At 37.5% G+C, this 16,165-nt stretch overlaps 1 protein-coding gene across 3 annotated transcripts in view; it reads left to right on the top strand.

Moving 5' to 3' along the window:
• Positions 1–16,165, top strand: part of LOC142344850 (uncharacterized) — a 217,935-nt gene that overhangs the window by 144,290 nt on the left and 57,480 nt on the right. For all 3 annotated transcript variants that reach the window (XM_075396870.1, XM_075396869.1, XM_075396871.1), the window contains exons 11-15: positions 2,723–3,023; positions 5,832–5,863; positions 5,941–6,026; positions 6,291–6,405; positions 15,580–15,822. In XM_075396870.1, the coding sequence (XP_075252985.1) occupies positions 2,723–3,023; positions 5,832–5,863; positions 5,941–6,026; positions 6,291–6,405; positions 15,580–15,822 (777 nt within the window). The remainder of the gene's footprint in view (positions 1–2,722; positions 3,024–5,831; positions 5,864–5,940; positions 6,027–6,290; positions 6,406–15,579; positions 15,823–16,165) is intronic.

Below are 16,165 nucleotides of genomic sequence, written 5' to 3'. Positions count from 1 at the left end.
ATCAGGCCGTGCCAAACGAAAGTAACCTCTGATCAGACTAAAGAGCGGAACTGCCTCAGATCAGACCTTTCCAGACGGAAAGGACCTCTGATCAGACCAAAATCAGACCATTTTCAGACGATTGCGCGACCATGGCCCAGACAAAACACAGACTATCGTCCAGAAGATTTTGCGCTCAAAATCACTTCTGATCAGACTATTGTGCGCTCAAAAGTTAGTCCTGATCAGACTATTGTGCGCTCGAGATCACCTCACCGCACAAATTTTGTTATAATACATTTATTTCACAAAAATTGATTCTTGCATTTTTAAATTCATCTGAAGAAAAGACCATTCTAAAATTATGTTTGCTAAAGAAAAGAAAACCTAACTGTTGAGAAAAAATTTATTTAGTATACATTAGTGCTTATCTTCAACTCAGTGGATAAATTTAGGCAGCTTTCCATATAAAAAGTCGTATTCTACAGTTAAACAAAATTTCCATGTAAGGGGACTGGCATGTTCTATCAGCTGGACCCCTTTAGTTCTGATAAAATCAACAGACTCTAGATATGTCTGTGATCAGAATGTTGCTTTTTCTTGCCTCTTGGCAGAGACAACATCGCTCGGTAAAATAAAACAACAAATCAAAAAGTATCCACTCGAAACGGTCTCTGATCAGACTACAGTGCGCTTGAATCCGCCCCTGATCAGACCATTCCCATCCTGAAGTGACCTCTGATCATACCATCCCCAGACCGAAGTGACCTCTGATCATACCAACCCCAGACCGAAGCGAGCTCTGATCGTACCATCCCAGACCGAAGTGACCTCTGATCATACTATTGTGTGCTTGAACCAAATCCCAAACCCTGTAATTTTGGTCTGGGAACACACCGCGTGAAATGGACTTGGTCTGATCAGAGGTCACTTCCGGATGGCACCCCGACCTGGCAAGCGAGCCAGTTATATTTAAAGCATTGGCATATCACAAGAAAACGTGTAATTTATACAATAACCAAAAATACTCTCATTTTAATCAGTTAATCGTACTACACTTTGTTTTGGATTCTTTAAACAATTTATATTCATATAAAAAATTTTTGAGAACTTAATTCAAATTTACCCCGGACCAATAAAAGTTGTTATCCGAGAATTTTTCTCTTATGGCTCATTAACATCAAAAAAGAGAAAAGGTTCTACAAAACTGGTAAGCTGAAAAATGCAACAAAAAAGCTCTATGACTTCCAATATTTAGAAAAAAACTGTACGACGGTAAAATTTCATCATAAATGTCGCCATATATTGAAACCCACAAGCCATATAAACCAGTTATAAATTTTTTCTTCACGAGAACTTTGGACTATATCAGACTATCTGGAAATTTATTTACTCAGATGTAGTCAATGAAGCACTTGAGACTCGGGCAGCTGGACAGTAAAAAGGTCCCAAAGATATTACAACCGAAGACAATTAGAGGACGCACTGGTAGAAACAAATTAGAGAAAAAAAATAAGAGATGAGCGAGGAGTTTATAGGAGACGAACAGAAGACCCAGGAAAGTCACAAGAAAGAAGGGTAGTTTAAAACATTTTTTTCTACAAAATTTTTAGGAACGACAAAGCAGATTGATCTCATAGAGTTTTTGCTGCTGTCTTAGCACGTTAGTTTTTTAGCGACGAATTTACAACGATGCTCTGTAGATTTTAAACTGAATCTATGTTGAGAGGTGCAACTGCAAATGAGAAAGATGAAAAGACAGATAATCCGAATAGAGAATTTTTAGATATCATATTTCTTTGACTAATTATCAGAAGGCATTTTATTACCCCAGATATGGTGGTGGATAAATTAATAGATTTTAAAACTGAGAACGCGATCTTTCTTTTCACGCATTTCAACACATTGCTTAGAGTATTCACGGTCACTGCCTTCCAATACCTCAACAAAATAACAAAAATTGAACCCCTCCCTCTCCTTTCAATAGGAAAATTTGCCCATAAAAAGTTAGCTGGGAAGATTTTATTTACTGTTTTTGTATCCAATAATTGCTGTTATTTCGCCTTTATTTGACTTAATTTACAACAAATAAAACAAGGCTGAAACTACATAAGCTGTTAACAATGTTAAACCGCGCCCTGAGCATGTAAGATAAATGCAATTTTGGCCGATTGAACTGAAAAACCACAGAAACAATTTGAAGATTCAGGGGAAATTTTCTTGTAAATTTGTTTATTTTCAAACACGTCTGTGCCCTCCAGTTACAGTGAAGATTGCTTTGGTATTATAAACTGATTTACACGTCAAGCAAAGGAAATGGAATTTTATTATAAAACTTGTTTTGAAATAATAACCTTCTAACTTCTGTTGGTTAAAACTTAGTTTAATATAGAATCAGCTGCTTGAGGATTTCTATTCGATTAAAACTAGCAACCCTCTTTTTACCCTCTCCTCCCGCCACGAACACTTGGGCCACGAACACAAAATAATATCGATATTTAGTAGACAACATTTTTTACACTTATAAGCGTCACAATGGTGTAAAGTTATTGTAATGGCTTAATTGTTCTATATCTGATAATTCTATATCTGAATATTTGTTACAATTTCAACAAAAAGTGACTCCAGAAAATTTTGAGTGCTAAGTATTTGTTTGGCTTCATTTGCTTTAATTGAATGCCCAATTTTTTATCCATTGAGAATTAGTTCGATTTTTCATTTGATAATAACTGTTGTTCGATAGATCGATCGCGGCGATTCAGTACAATGTCACGAACCTCGACTCTGGGAAAAGACGACAATTCCGAAAATTTATTCCACTCTATTCACGCCGCTGTTCGTGAAGAATCTTGTGCAATAACTGCAAACGATTTCACCTCAAGCGGCATCCCAGAATGCGACGAAAACGAAGTGGTTTCGTCGACCAATCAGAGGAGACGAGGTGCTATTCGGAAGAAAGTGGCTCATATTGTTAAAGACCACAGATTCATTCACAGATTTTTCAAACAGCCCCGATTTTGTTCACACTGCACAGATTTCATTTGGTTAGTGACACATCAATATCGCTACACAGCAAAGTATTTTTTTTTACAAAATTCAATCATTTTGTGGCAAAACTCCAAGATGTAAAAATGGGTTGCGTTAATTGCGGACTTTAGTGACAGAAAAGCATAATTTTTGTCACTAGTATTCACTAATAACTGTAACCCATTTCCAAGAGTTTGAGTTTTCAGTTAACCTCAAACCTTATTGCTCGAACTGTTTAGTATTTAGTTGATACCCAGTTCAGGGACTTAATAGTACTTATATTGAATGTCTTTTTGATAAACAATTACCATTGCGAGGAATATTTCTGAAATTACTCACCAATTAGACTATTTACAATTTGATAACAGTTTACAATTTGATAACTATCAAGGTTAATAACCGCCGATATAAGTGATGATTTGGAAAAGAGTGACGAGGAGTGTGGCTTATTGTCCCACAATATTGTCCCACAGTACAATTTTGTGTTTATAGCATAAAAACTATTGGTTTTATAGCCGACAATCATCCTTAAAAAATTTCTATTTCGCTTTGAGAAGTGTGTTATTTTCGTGTCAAATGAAAAAGTTAACAATTGAAGTAACATGTTTTTGTCTAAAAAATTGGCGAATAACTGATGAATATTTATTGCATGTTGTACATTTCACTCAAGTTTGTACATATCTTGCTCCTGTTCCTATACGTACGACTGGCACACAAAGGCTACTTTTACTGAAAAATTAGTTTTTCCATTTCTCCCCATTTGGACCACAATAAAATCATTTTTGTAGTGATACACGCGTCATTTACATGACTTGTTTTGAAAAATTATCACAATAAGATATTCGAGCCCTCTGCAGACAAGTGGTTGTTAAAAACAGTAAAATAATTACAAAAAATTACTTGAAAAATATCGGAGTCAGTCTTGATTGAGTGGAGCCGCCCGGTTCGAGACCGAATGATTAACTTGTACCGAATTAATAAATCAAGAGAAATTCGTTTGCTATTCCGTTAAAAAACAATAGATCTCAATTAGATTCTTCGCAAATGCTTTTTTAAAAAGTTTCCAAAAACACTGATTTTGATTGAACTTTCAAATCCATATGTCAGCAATTTTTCAAAATAATTTACTGGCCCTTCATTTTTGTATCCTTTTTTATAATTTCAATTAACACTTTTCCAGATTCTATATTTTCCAAACAACCGTTTAATTTCATGTCTTGCAACGTTTTTTTAACAGTTTAGCGTGAGTGTGCTTATGTGTGTGTGCACGCGTGTGTGTAGGTGGTGTGTGTGTGTGTGTGTGTGTGTGTGTGTGTGTGTGTGTGGTGTGGTGTGGTGTGTGTGTGTGTACAAATGAATAATTTGTACGTAACTTGTAAGTCAAATAGTTAACTTGTAAAAGCCTTGTAATTTGAATGGTTAACTTTAAGACCTTGCAAGACGAATGACTAACTTGCAAGTTCGTTCCGGTCGAGCATAACACTTATTGGTTATTTCAATTTAACATTCAGACATATATCGTAAAAAGCGCGTGGGAGCTAGCTGCTCTGCTGGGATAACATAATACTATTCGACCTAAGTAGACAAAATGGTTACCTTTTGAAATTAATAATTCAAGGGAGATCCGTTTGCAATTCCTTTAAAAAACAATGATCTCAATCAGCTTCTTCGCGATTGTTTTCTTAAAAAAGGTTCCCAAAAAAACTGACTTTGATTGAGATTTTAAACCAATATGTCAGCATTTTCTCAAAATAATTTAGTGGACCTTAATTTTTATGTCCTTTTTTTATAATTTCATTTAACATTTTTTTAGATTCTATATTTTCCCAACATTCATTTACATTCATGTCTTGCAACGTCTTTTTTACAGTTTAGTGTGTGTGTGCATGTGTGTGTGCGCGTGTTTGTGTGTGTGTGTGTGTGTGTGTGTGTGCGTGCGTGTGTGTGTGTGTGTGTGTGTGTGTGCGTGCGTGTGTGTGTGTTTGTGTGGTGTGTATGGGGGTTTGGTGTGTGTGTGCGAAAGGCTATCTTTTAAGTAACTAGTAAGTCGAATGGTTAACTTGTAAAAGCCTTGTAGGTCGATTGGTTAACGTGTACGAACTTGTAAGTCGAATGGTTAACTTGTAAGAATTAGCAAGTTTTTGGAAGAAAAAATTGCAAGGCGATGCATCGCGTTGTAAGAACTTGCAAAAAACTTGCATGTTCTTACAAGTTAACCATTCGACCTCAATCCAGGCGCTTATTGTACTCTCTGTAATTTTTTAAATCTGTTTTGAAGACCTAACGGAAGTAGAATAGTTTTTTACTCTTTATTTTTTTGTTATTTACTATGCAAATCTAAGCGTTCATCTAACGCTAAAATTATACACTTTCGGTCAAAATAACGGCTTTTTTATTTTAATATTAACTGACTCAAGCAATGGCAAATACTAGATTGGTCCTAGAGGGCAGCGAAATTTTTAGAAAAAGATTAACACAAATCACTCTGAAATTTTAAATATCGACAAAACAGTGTGAAAATTTTTCAATTATACACAAATACAAAAACGCGGATCCCTTGTTGTCAAAGATTTAACAATTGATTCAAATTAAATAACGAGAAAACATAATAAGAAATAAACTTTCATCATGAATTGTCTCATGATTAGAAAACCACATAAAACTTTTTTTTTTGAGTTTCGAGCTCCCGGTGTCTCGTGAGTTTGAATTACAGTGAAACTTGTTTGGATTTTGCAGTGAAAAAAGCATTCGAATCGATTACCGGATCAGAAGCAATCAGTTTTTGCAATCTTACTGAATGTCATGTTTCCTAATACTTGTTTCAGGGGACTTGGGAAACAAGGATTCCAATGTGAAGGTGAGTGAATAATTGGCTAAATGCATTATAACCCTCTTTATTTTCTTTTTATTAATTTATTTTCTGTGTGTTTGTAGTGTGCAGTTTTGTAGTCCATGGAAGATGTCACGAATATGTCACTTTTGTCTGTCCTGGTGTCGATCAAGTTCACTCTGGAACCGAGGTTTGAACATCATTTGAACTAAATTATTCCAATATCAAAGAATTGGCTTTAAAAGCAGCTAAAAATCATATAAGATGCCAAAGAATATTATAGGACAGACAACTTCATAGCATATAGGGCAAATATTTAGCCGAATGTTCCAAGTTTTGTAAATTGCAGCTATGCTTTTCTAATATCCGACGGAAATGATCATCACTTTTGTCTCAAAATCCCTTTAAAAAGCATCTGTATAGCTTAAAAAAACAGTTGTTCTTTTTCATCCAGCGGAATGCGAGGCTTGCCCACAAGTTCAAGACAGAGACTTATGCCAGTCCTACCTTCTGTGATCACTGTGGATCTCTCATGTATGGCATCTTCAGTCAAGGATCCCAGTGCAAAAGTGAGTTCCAACATTTTAAAGTACAAAGCAGTGAAATGAAAAAATTCAAATTATTCTCATCATATAAGTATCCAAAAAATGCTCGGAAATATAATTGATCGAATAAGATACAATAAGTTTGCTGATTCGTTCCAGACGCGTATCAGTATTGTGACACTTTGACGCTGTTTCTGTTCTATTACAGTAAACTGTCATAACAGAGAGCCAAAACCTGGAGTAATTTTTTTAATTCATAGCCCCGAAGCGATAATGGCTATTATTGGGGACATCGTGGTTTGTGACAATTCAATGAATTTGAATTGAATTGGGGCGCTATCTTTTTTTTTAAGATCTGTTCACACATTTTCATGATTTTTGGAGTCAAATTGGAGTTGTGATTTTGGTCACGCCGAAACAAGAAGTGGAGCGAAAAAACGGGTAGTTTTGCAGCGTGAATTTTTTTCGCTCTAATTTTAATGTAGAGTGAGAAAACGGTGTTTAAACAAAAATTCGCTTTCTCGCTAGTGGTTTTTCGTTCACATGCGGAAATTTCGCTCTGATTTTTTCTGTTTTTTGATTTTTTGGATCAAAATTTTTTCTAAATGGTTTCCCCATTGCATTCATAGTTCATTCTGGGCCTAGTTTTTTGTTTGAACTAAATTTTCATATCTAGCTAGTGTTTTTTTGTTGACATGCGGCATTTTGACATTGATTTTCTGTTTTTTTTATTTTTTTTATCTAATTTTTTTTAGAAATAGATTTTCCCAATTCACCCATAGTTCTCTCTAGGTCTAGTTTTTTGTTTAGTCAAAAAAAATTTTTAATTGTACATCAGTACTTGTCCTGCTATGTTTTTTTAATTCGTAGTCTCCATCTACAATTCTTAAGACCTGACTTCTTGGAATTGACTTTTTCAATGACTTCAGTGACTTCTCTTAGTTGTTTCAATTCATGGAAGGCCACAAGCGTCTATCGTGGTTATTTTCCGGCAATTTGCAGGCTATGTTATAACATAGAATATAATATAGAGTATTCAGTTAATTTTTTTAAAAAAATAGCTTTTATCTTCATTTGTATTTATTCGGTTTGTATAATTGTCTTTATCTTTAATAGCCGTCTTCATCTTCTCAGCTTGTTTTTTTTGCAAGCGTAATTTTAGATAATGCATAGATTTTCAATTGTATTGGATTTTTGTCTTTAGTTGAAAGTGATCATACATTTCGGTGAATTTGAGCTTTCAAAACTATATGAAAGGGCGGTCAACCCTGAAGGCATTATGTTGCACTAAAATCAACAACCTGGCTTTAGTAATCTTGCACGTTTTTAGTGTGTAAAATTTGTTGGGATGACCTAAATTCAGGCCAAAAAGGTCACTTTAAAATTTTCGAACCAAAACTTGTCAGCCCCTTTTTCACATTCTTCTATATTTAGTTCGTATTTGAATGCGATTTCAACTAACGTTATTCAGAGATCATAGTAGCCAAAAGCGTAATAAAAATTTTTCGGGCGAATTTTTTGAAAAATATGTATTGGCAATGTCAACCTGAACAATTTAATGGAAGGGAATCGGCTACAGTTTTATGGCAAAAAATATCTAGTTTTTGAAACATATGTGTGATGCTTACTCAATTAGAATAAGGTCTAAGCTGTAATCGAAAAGAGAATATTCAATGCACAACTTTATTCAATGAAAGATAAGGCAGAACTGCAATTGACCTTTTGTCAGTCTGCACATTAGTGCGTGGTACCAGTCAACTTTAAACATAAGAGACAATCGTCGGACGATTGCACATGGTTAACAATGTTAAGATATACATACTGCATGAAGTAATTATTAATTTACTGCATCATAACATACGTAGGATAAGATTGTCTATAATGATAATGCTCATGTACCACATTTCCCCTCGGGAGAAATAACAAAGTTTTTAAAAGTTTGTTATGCAATTGTAATGACATCTAAGTCAAAGTTCATGAGGGCTGAGTTCTCTCTCTCTCTCTCTCTCTCTCTCTCTCTCTCTCTCTCTTGCATCTGGTGATAGTTCCAGCACCTGTTCTTCGGCCCGAGGTGATACCGGCTCAGTCTCCGCAGGCTCTTGTGTTTGGCCTTGTATTGGTGAGGTACTTCTACGCTCGTCTTCCTGTCCTTGCGTGGAATCGTCCTGCGCACTTGAACCCGGTTGGAAGTTTGCGATGCCTTTTGAGTCTTTGATTGAAATGCTGGATTGGGTTTCATCTGTGTCGACGTCGGTGGATAAAGTCTCAGTCTGTCCAAATTTTGTTGGCTTCTTTGTGAGTCTCTTACTTCGTCGCGGCTTTTTGCCTTGGTTGATTTCGTGAATGTCTATCGGCTCTTGTGGTTCATAGTCTGCGTCTTTTAGATTGGTTTCCGCCGTTGCCTCGTGGTCTGGAATAGTGTCGTCTTCGTCTTCTTCTTGCGAGGAGGCGTATTGGTCTTTATTTTGTTTCTTCGCCCCCCCTTTTTAGGAGACTGTACATATTTCCTTTTTGGAGGAACTTTTGTGCGGTGAACTTTAGCGAGGTTGGCCAGGTTGGGGTTGGTAGGTGAGCCTTGTTGCCTTTTACGGATGGTGCGTTCGCCTTTCAATTTTGTCATCTGTTCTTTTTGGTGGACGCTCATTGTTCGCTGTAGCTTTTCATGGTGATTAATGACCGTCTTTCCTGCCGCAAATTGAATCAGAGGAATTTGAGGTTTTGCGGGCGTACCGAATCTAGCTACCTCTGACTTATGTAGGACTGTGTAGTCTTGTCCCGGGTACTTAATCGTTAGTGTTGAGCCGGAGGTTTTGACTAGTGCTGCCCTTTCTGGTATTGCTTCATACAGGCCTTGTAGTTGTTTCTTGCTGCGTGTCGAAGCAATTGTTTTCCTTGCTAATTTTAGGCCTTTGCTGGATTCGGTGACCGGTTCCAGCGTTGATTGAGGGGTCATTAGGAATGTTCGAGGGATCTCGCCGGTGTCGTTTTTAGCTGCTGTGAGCATCCTCTCTTTTGAAGTACGCACCTCCTCGTCGCTGTTGAGGTCCTCTTGTTCCCACCGTTCGTCGGATATCAGCTCGTGGGCTCCCATGATGATGTCATCTAAATAATCAGGTTGTACATTTGGCCATTTTAAATTTCTACTATCGGGTTTTGACGTTAAATTGGTTTTTGGAGTATTGGGGGGGGGGGGCGTACAAAATGCACTTCGAATGGTGATATATTGGTTGCTTTTTTCCGACATATTCTTAGTTCTTGAGCGATTTGTCTTAAAGACTGTTTTATGTTAAACGGGTGTTGGTTTGGGTCTAGCTTGATGCATCCTAATCTTCGTTTGACCGTTTGGATTAACCTTTCAACGAGGCCTATCGATCTATGGTCGTTTGCAGGTGCAAATATTATTTTTATGTTGTTTCTGTTGCACAATTCTCTAATTGTATTACCTTGTTGGCATCTAGCTTGGTCCATTCGTATAGATCTAGGTACCCCATGTATGGACATATATTTATTTAGGAAATGTTCTATGTTTGTTGCGTTCGCGTGATTGTATAGTTTAAGAGATGGGAAATTGAAAAATCCGTCGATGCATGCGAGGAAGTATAATTCTCTTCCTTGACCGTCTAATATTGGTCCACCAAAGTCTATTCGAATTTCTTCGTTTGGTTCGACGCATGGTTTAATTGGTGACCATTTTGTTTTTGGTATTATACATTTGAGGTTCTTACCGAATTCAGTGCAGGGGCGGCATGTTTTTGCCTTGTTTATCAGGTCTCTGTTAATGAAAGGCCACCATAGTCTATTCGCTAGTTCTGTCATTCCCCATGAGCCCGGTTGGGTGTCATGAAGAACGTCAATGACTGCCTCTTTAATTGCATTGGGAATCGTGAGGCGGTTATCAAGTAGTATGCAGCCATCGTTTATGCTCAATTGGTTCCAGTGGGCGTGTATCTGTTTGCTCACTGCTTTGCATCGGCGTTCATCGTTCTGGATGATGCAATCTCGAATCTCTCTTAGAACACTGTCCCTGTTTGTCATAGCCGCTATTAATGTCGAGCTGAATACGTCTCTGATTGCTTTGTCTTGTGTTGTATTTGATGTTGTTGTTGGTTTTTCTTGCAGCGGGTTGTTGTCTTCCTTGCTGGGGCTCAGGTAGGTGGTGAATGAGAGTGGGCTTTTTCCTGGACTCTTTGGGGGAGTGTTTTGTGTTCGATCTTGGTCTGCTTGCATTTCTGAAGAATTTTGTTTTTGAGTTAGCAACTGGTTGTTATTCGAGTTGTTGGCAAATGCGATTTTGCAATCGCTTGTTGTGTGACTTTTTGCTCAATTACGTCACTTCTTGTCACGCGGTTACTGCGTAGGCTGTAATTATGCGGTTTTTGAACTACTTTTGTTTTTGTCTTATGACTTTGTGCTCTAGGCACTTTGATTTTGGAATCGTCCCGCAATTGCATAGGTGATTTTCTCGGACGGCCTCTTTGACGTTTAATTACAGTCGTTGTATTTGATGTCTTTGAATCGTTGCGCGATTCCAGTGTAGGAAATTTTCGTGGTCTACCGCGTTGTCTAATTGCATCAATTGTTTTAACTAGAGCATCTATTTGTGCTATTACAAAGTCTTCATCGTACATACTAATTGGTTTTGCGGCGCCGCGGGGGTTTCTGGATATGTAATCTGTGAGGCCCATCTTTGAACCTGGTATATGTTCGATATTAAAGTGGAATGGAATTGGCCGATCGCACCAGCGGGTTAATCTGCTTTGGTGTGCTTTTGTTGATTTATCTTTAAGTATGGATAGAAGTGCTCGATGGTCTGTTTGTACGGTGAAATATTGACCATATAAATAATGCTTAAAATGTTCGAGTGACCAAACTATGCCTAAGAGTTCGAGCTCGTTAATGCTATATTTTTCTTCAGCTTTGTTTAGAAAACGCGAGGCGTATGCTATTGTTTCCCAACCGTTGTTCGATTCCTGCTCGAGCACTGCTCCGAGTCCGAATCGTAATGCATCTGTACGTACTCTTGTTTTTCTCGACTGATCGAAGTGCGTGTTTTCAGTTATGTTTTTTATGTGCTCTTTTATTTTTTCGAATGCTGTTTGGTGTTTTGTGGTCCATACGTATTTATTATCTTTTTTCAGTAATTCTCGAAAGATTCTGCATTGTGTTGCTAAATTCGGAACGAATTTTGTTAGATGATGTACACTACCTAAGAAGGATTTAAGTTGTTTACATGTGCTGGGTGCCTTCAAGCTTTGTATGGCTTCGGTTTTGGTGACTAATGGTTTTATACCATGTTGATTGATTTCAAATCCTAGCCATTCTTTTTTATTTTTTGCGAAGTGACATTTTTCTAAGTTTATGCTTAAATTTTCCTTGACAAGTCTTTCCAGGCATTCGAATACTTGTTCTTTATGGTTTTTTATTCCTCCGCCCGTGACAATTATTATGTCGTCCTGGAAACTATATGTGTTTTTGAGGCCCCTTAATGTGGTATCTATTGCTTTTTGGAATTCTGCGGGCATATCTGTTAAACCATAGAAACCTGTTATGAATCTGTATGTTCCTGTGGCTTGACCGCCTATGATATTAAAATTGCAATGTTTTGCGGTTGTCTCCTCGAGTGGTATTTGACTATATGCGTATCGTAGGTCGATGGTTGAAAAAAGTACTTCGCTTTCGTGCGACGATTCCGAGATTGACTGTGCGATATTGTCCATCAGGCAGTCTATTTTTTGCATTTGGTATTCGTTTTTGTGAATCACTTTGTTTATGACTTTTGAGTCCATGGCAAGTTTTATTGTTTTTTCTCGTTTAACTGTTATTACTATAGGTGAAATAAAGTTTTTGTCGCTGCATTTGTCCAGTTTGATTATGTTGCCATTCTTTTGTAATTTTTTGAGTTCTTCTTCTACCTGTGATTGTAGACGGATTGGTATTCTCCGTCCTCTTTGATGAACGGGCGTGAAGTTTGTTTTGAATTTTGACTTAACTGTATGGGTTTTTGATCGTCCTATCCTTTTTACTAGGTTGGGGAATTTTTTAGATATTTCTGTTTTAAGTTTTGTCCTTCAAAGTTTTGTATCATTGCAACTTGCTTACCTTCCGATCTTGGGGAGGGTTGTTGATTGACTTGTATTCCGAGCCCTTGAAATAAGTCTCGTCCTATAATCGCTGTGGTTGTTGGCTACCACTATGAGGTCAGCTCTTCTGGCATTCCAACCATTACATTCTATGTCACAGTATAGTGTGCCGACATTTCGGATTGGTGTATTCGTAAAGCTGCGCAAGTTTGTGGGATTCGTCTTGCGACTCCACCAGCTGTTTTTATCTCTGTCTTCTATCTCATGCGCCATTCGTTCCTTTACTAAGTTGTTTGAGCTACCTTAATCCACCATTACCCAGTATTTGGTGTTCTCAAACTTGATGTGAAGTTTTGTGGATGTGGGTGATGTTTCGGTGGGGAAATTAAGTTGACCATGTAGTCGTCTTCCGAATCCTCTCTGATGCTTCCTATTTCATTGTTTAGTGAGACCATATTTATTTGTTCCTCGTTCTGTGTTTCGTCTGGTTCTATTAATTCGTTGACATTCCGATTGTTTGTGTATCTGTTCAGATTGGACCTGCAGACTTTCGCTAAGTGATTGGGTTTATTGCATCTTCTACTCGTCTGTCCAATTGCCTGGCTCGTACTTCGATGTTCTTGTGTCCAAGGTTGTCCGCAGTTACGACAGTTATGTTGCTGGAATTGTTGTCTGTTTGACTGGAATGAATTGCCTCTGGGCGATTGGTAGTTGCCTCGGGGCTGGCTAAAATTGCCTCGGTAGTTTCCCCGGTATCTCGAACTAGAGATGGCTAGGACTAGCTCCGATCGTCCTACTATTGATACCAATGAGGGGTCTGTAGTGTTCTTGGCTTGTATAGCTAATTGGCTTCGTGCGCCTAACTCGATGCTAATGGCTAATTCAAGTGCCTTTTCTGGTTCTAGTGTTACCTTTAAAAGTTCTTTCTGAATCATCGGGTCGATCATGTTGGCTGTAAAGATGTCTCGTAACAAGTCATCTTCCAACGTTCCCAGTTGGCAAAATTCTGCTAGAGATCTTAGGGCTGAGTGGAATTGTTCCATAGTTTCCCCTTTTTGTTGTTGTCTTGTGAGCAATAGATAACGGTCGAATGTGACGTTCCGTGGTCGTATGAACGTCAGCTCTAGTTCCTCCCACAGTTGTTGTGTCGTGATGTTCTCGACGTTAGTATGGGCGTATTTCCTTGTATGCATTCTTCGTCCTTCGATTCCAATGGTTAGATAAATCATTGATTTTGCTCGCTTATCGGCGATGTCCCATGGCTTATCGCCGCACAGCACCTCTATTCTGTCAATTAAGTTACACTCATTTTTACATTTGGCTACTGCCTGGTTGTATCTTGTTAGCCTCTCTCTTTCCATCGTCTGGGTTGGATTGTGTACTGGTTGTTCTTCTACTGGCTCTGGGGGATAGATGATTGTCGTTGGTTTCTCTCTTAGGAGGTCGTCAAGTTCTATATTTGTCTCTGCGACTAGGGCCATTTTCAGTTGACTTCTCCACTTTTCCCATGGTGTTGGTGGGTTTGAGCTGGGTTTTGCCAGAATGGTTCAAGACCTAGTGTCGTTTTTCCTTTTTCAGCTGACTGCGATGCTTATGTGATGCTTACTCAATTAGAATAAGGTCTAAGCTGTAATCGAAAAGAAAATATTCAATGCACAACTTTATTCAATGAAAGATAAGGCAGAACTGCAATTGACCTTTTGTCAGTTTGCACATTAGTGCGTGGTACCAGTCAACTTTAAACATAAGAGACAATCGTCGGACGATTGCAAATGGTTAACAATGTTAAGATATACATACTGCATGAAGTAATTATTAATTTACTGCATCATAACATACGTAGGATAAGATTGTCTATAATGATAATGCTCATGTACCACAATTTAATGCTCATGAACAATTTAATGGAAGGGAATCGGCTAAAGTTTTATGGCAAAAAATATCTAGTTTTTGAAACATATGTATAAAAAAGACAACTAGCAATGATATTGACACACTTTTTGATTTTTTAAAAGATTTTTTTCTCCGTGTTGGTTTTTTAAGAGTTCAAGTAGTCAATTGAACGTTTTTTGAGCTTTCATATATTGTATTCTCAGGAAAAGTTATTCAATACGTCATCATTGTAAATAACTTCAAATTAAAGGCAATTAATTATATTTTTCTCTCGCTGTTTGTTAAGTTTGGTTGTGTATGTTTGTCTCGAAAGCTCAATTGGTCTGCTGGTCATGTCAAGGCTTTGTTAGACTTTCCTTAAATTATTGCGAGTCGTTTTTTGGAAATTTCCTGCTACTCTCTAATTTTGGTCACACAGAATCTTGTTTCGTATCATGTTATTTCACATCTTATAAACAAATAAAAAGGAATTGCTTTACGTTCAAAAGTGGAATTTAGGGTGCGGGCTTTGTAGCCGGGATTTAGCGATCCTTAATTTTTTTTAATCTTGGGCGATTCGCTCAATATTTTCCTTCAATTTAGCCTAGCTTTTGAATATAACACAATTCCATAAAGTTCATGTGAATCACTTGTACTAACACAACAAAAAGAAATTCAGTAAATTTCTTCGTCAAAATTGACCGAGGCAATTCAGGTCAAGATGTAACCTTTTTTCATGAATATGGACGCTTTTCAGTCGTTTTCCATAATTAATTTATAAATACAAAAATCTTCACATAGATTCTTTTTACCCCTATCAATTTTTCTTCAGAGTTGCCGCACCTGTTGAAGGATACCAACTGTGACAAAGTTGTAAGCATTAGCAACTGTTAGAGGTCAATGCTAACTTTTGAGGTCAAAGAGATACGCATGAAAGGACTTTTTCTAGGAGAATTGGGACATTCTTCTAATTCAGATTTCATAATTTCACAAAAGCTACTCTATAATTTTTGTTCGGTTCCATCGTAGCAGTAGCAGTTCTGATTCGAGCAAAAGTTGATAATAATTTTTCGGATCGAGGAAACAAATTTTCTACATTTTTTCTACAAATTTTTTGGACCCAACAAATTTTTTTTGTCATGACGTCTTTGGCTTGAATAGTATCATTCATGCATCTTTTTTTTGTGTCGGTTATGTTTTTCTCTTAGATCAAGATGAAAATTAGGGTTACATCCATTTATTTCAGAGTGTGGGATAAACGTGCATCGCAAATGTGCTGAATTTGTTCCCAACCTCTGCGGGAAAGATTGCACAGAAAAAAGAGGTCGCATAAAATTAGAGGTTCGAGTGTTTGAGAAAGAGCAGCCTAAACAGACAGACGAGCAGCCAATCAGAACAGAAGGGGACAAACACGAAACCAGTGATCATAATGGCCACGAGATGACTGCAACAGAAGTCAAACCTCCTCAGCTAATTTGTCGTATCACAGGTATATTTTACCTTTCCAGAGACATGAAAAAATGCGTTTGAAAGTTGTTTGATTAGCGGGACTCATGCAATTCCTATATAGCATTGTATGATTAGTGGAAAAAATCAAATTCTTAGTGGGATCTTTTCCGTTTGTACACCCCGGTACAATATGCGCCCCCCCCCCCCCGTTACAGAGCGCGTGTCATTACATAGTAAATCATTATGTAAAAATATGGCACGTGCGTCTGGGGGGTGCAAATAATATGTGCCAACTAAGCTGGGGGGGGCACAAACGGAAAAATCCTTTGAGTGATTGTCAATCTGTGTGTTTCGTTGTGCACATTTCAGAGATCGCTATTATT

Source organism: Convolutriloba macropyga, chromosome 8 (assembly GCF_964194025.1).
Source record: "Convolutriloba macropyga chromosome 8, txConMacr16.3, whole genome shotgun sequence".
NCBI lineage: Eukaryota > Metazoa > Xenacoelomorpha > Acoela > Convolutidae > Convolutriloba > Convolutriloba macropyga.
This window is presented reverse-complemented; position numbering and strand designations above follow the sequence as displayed.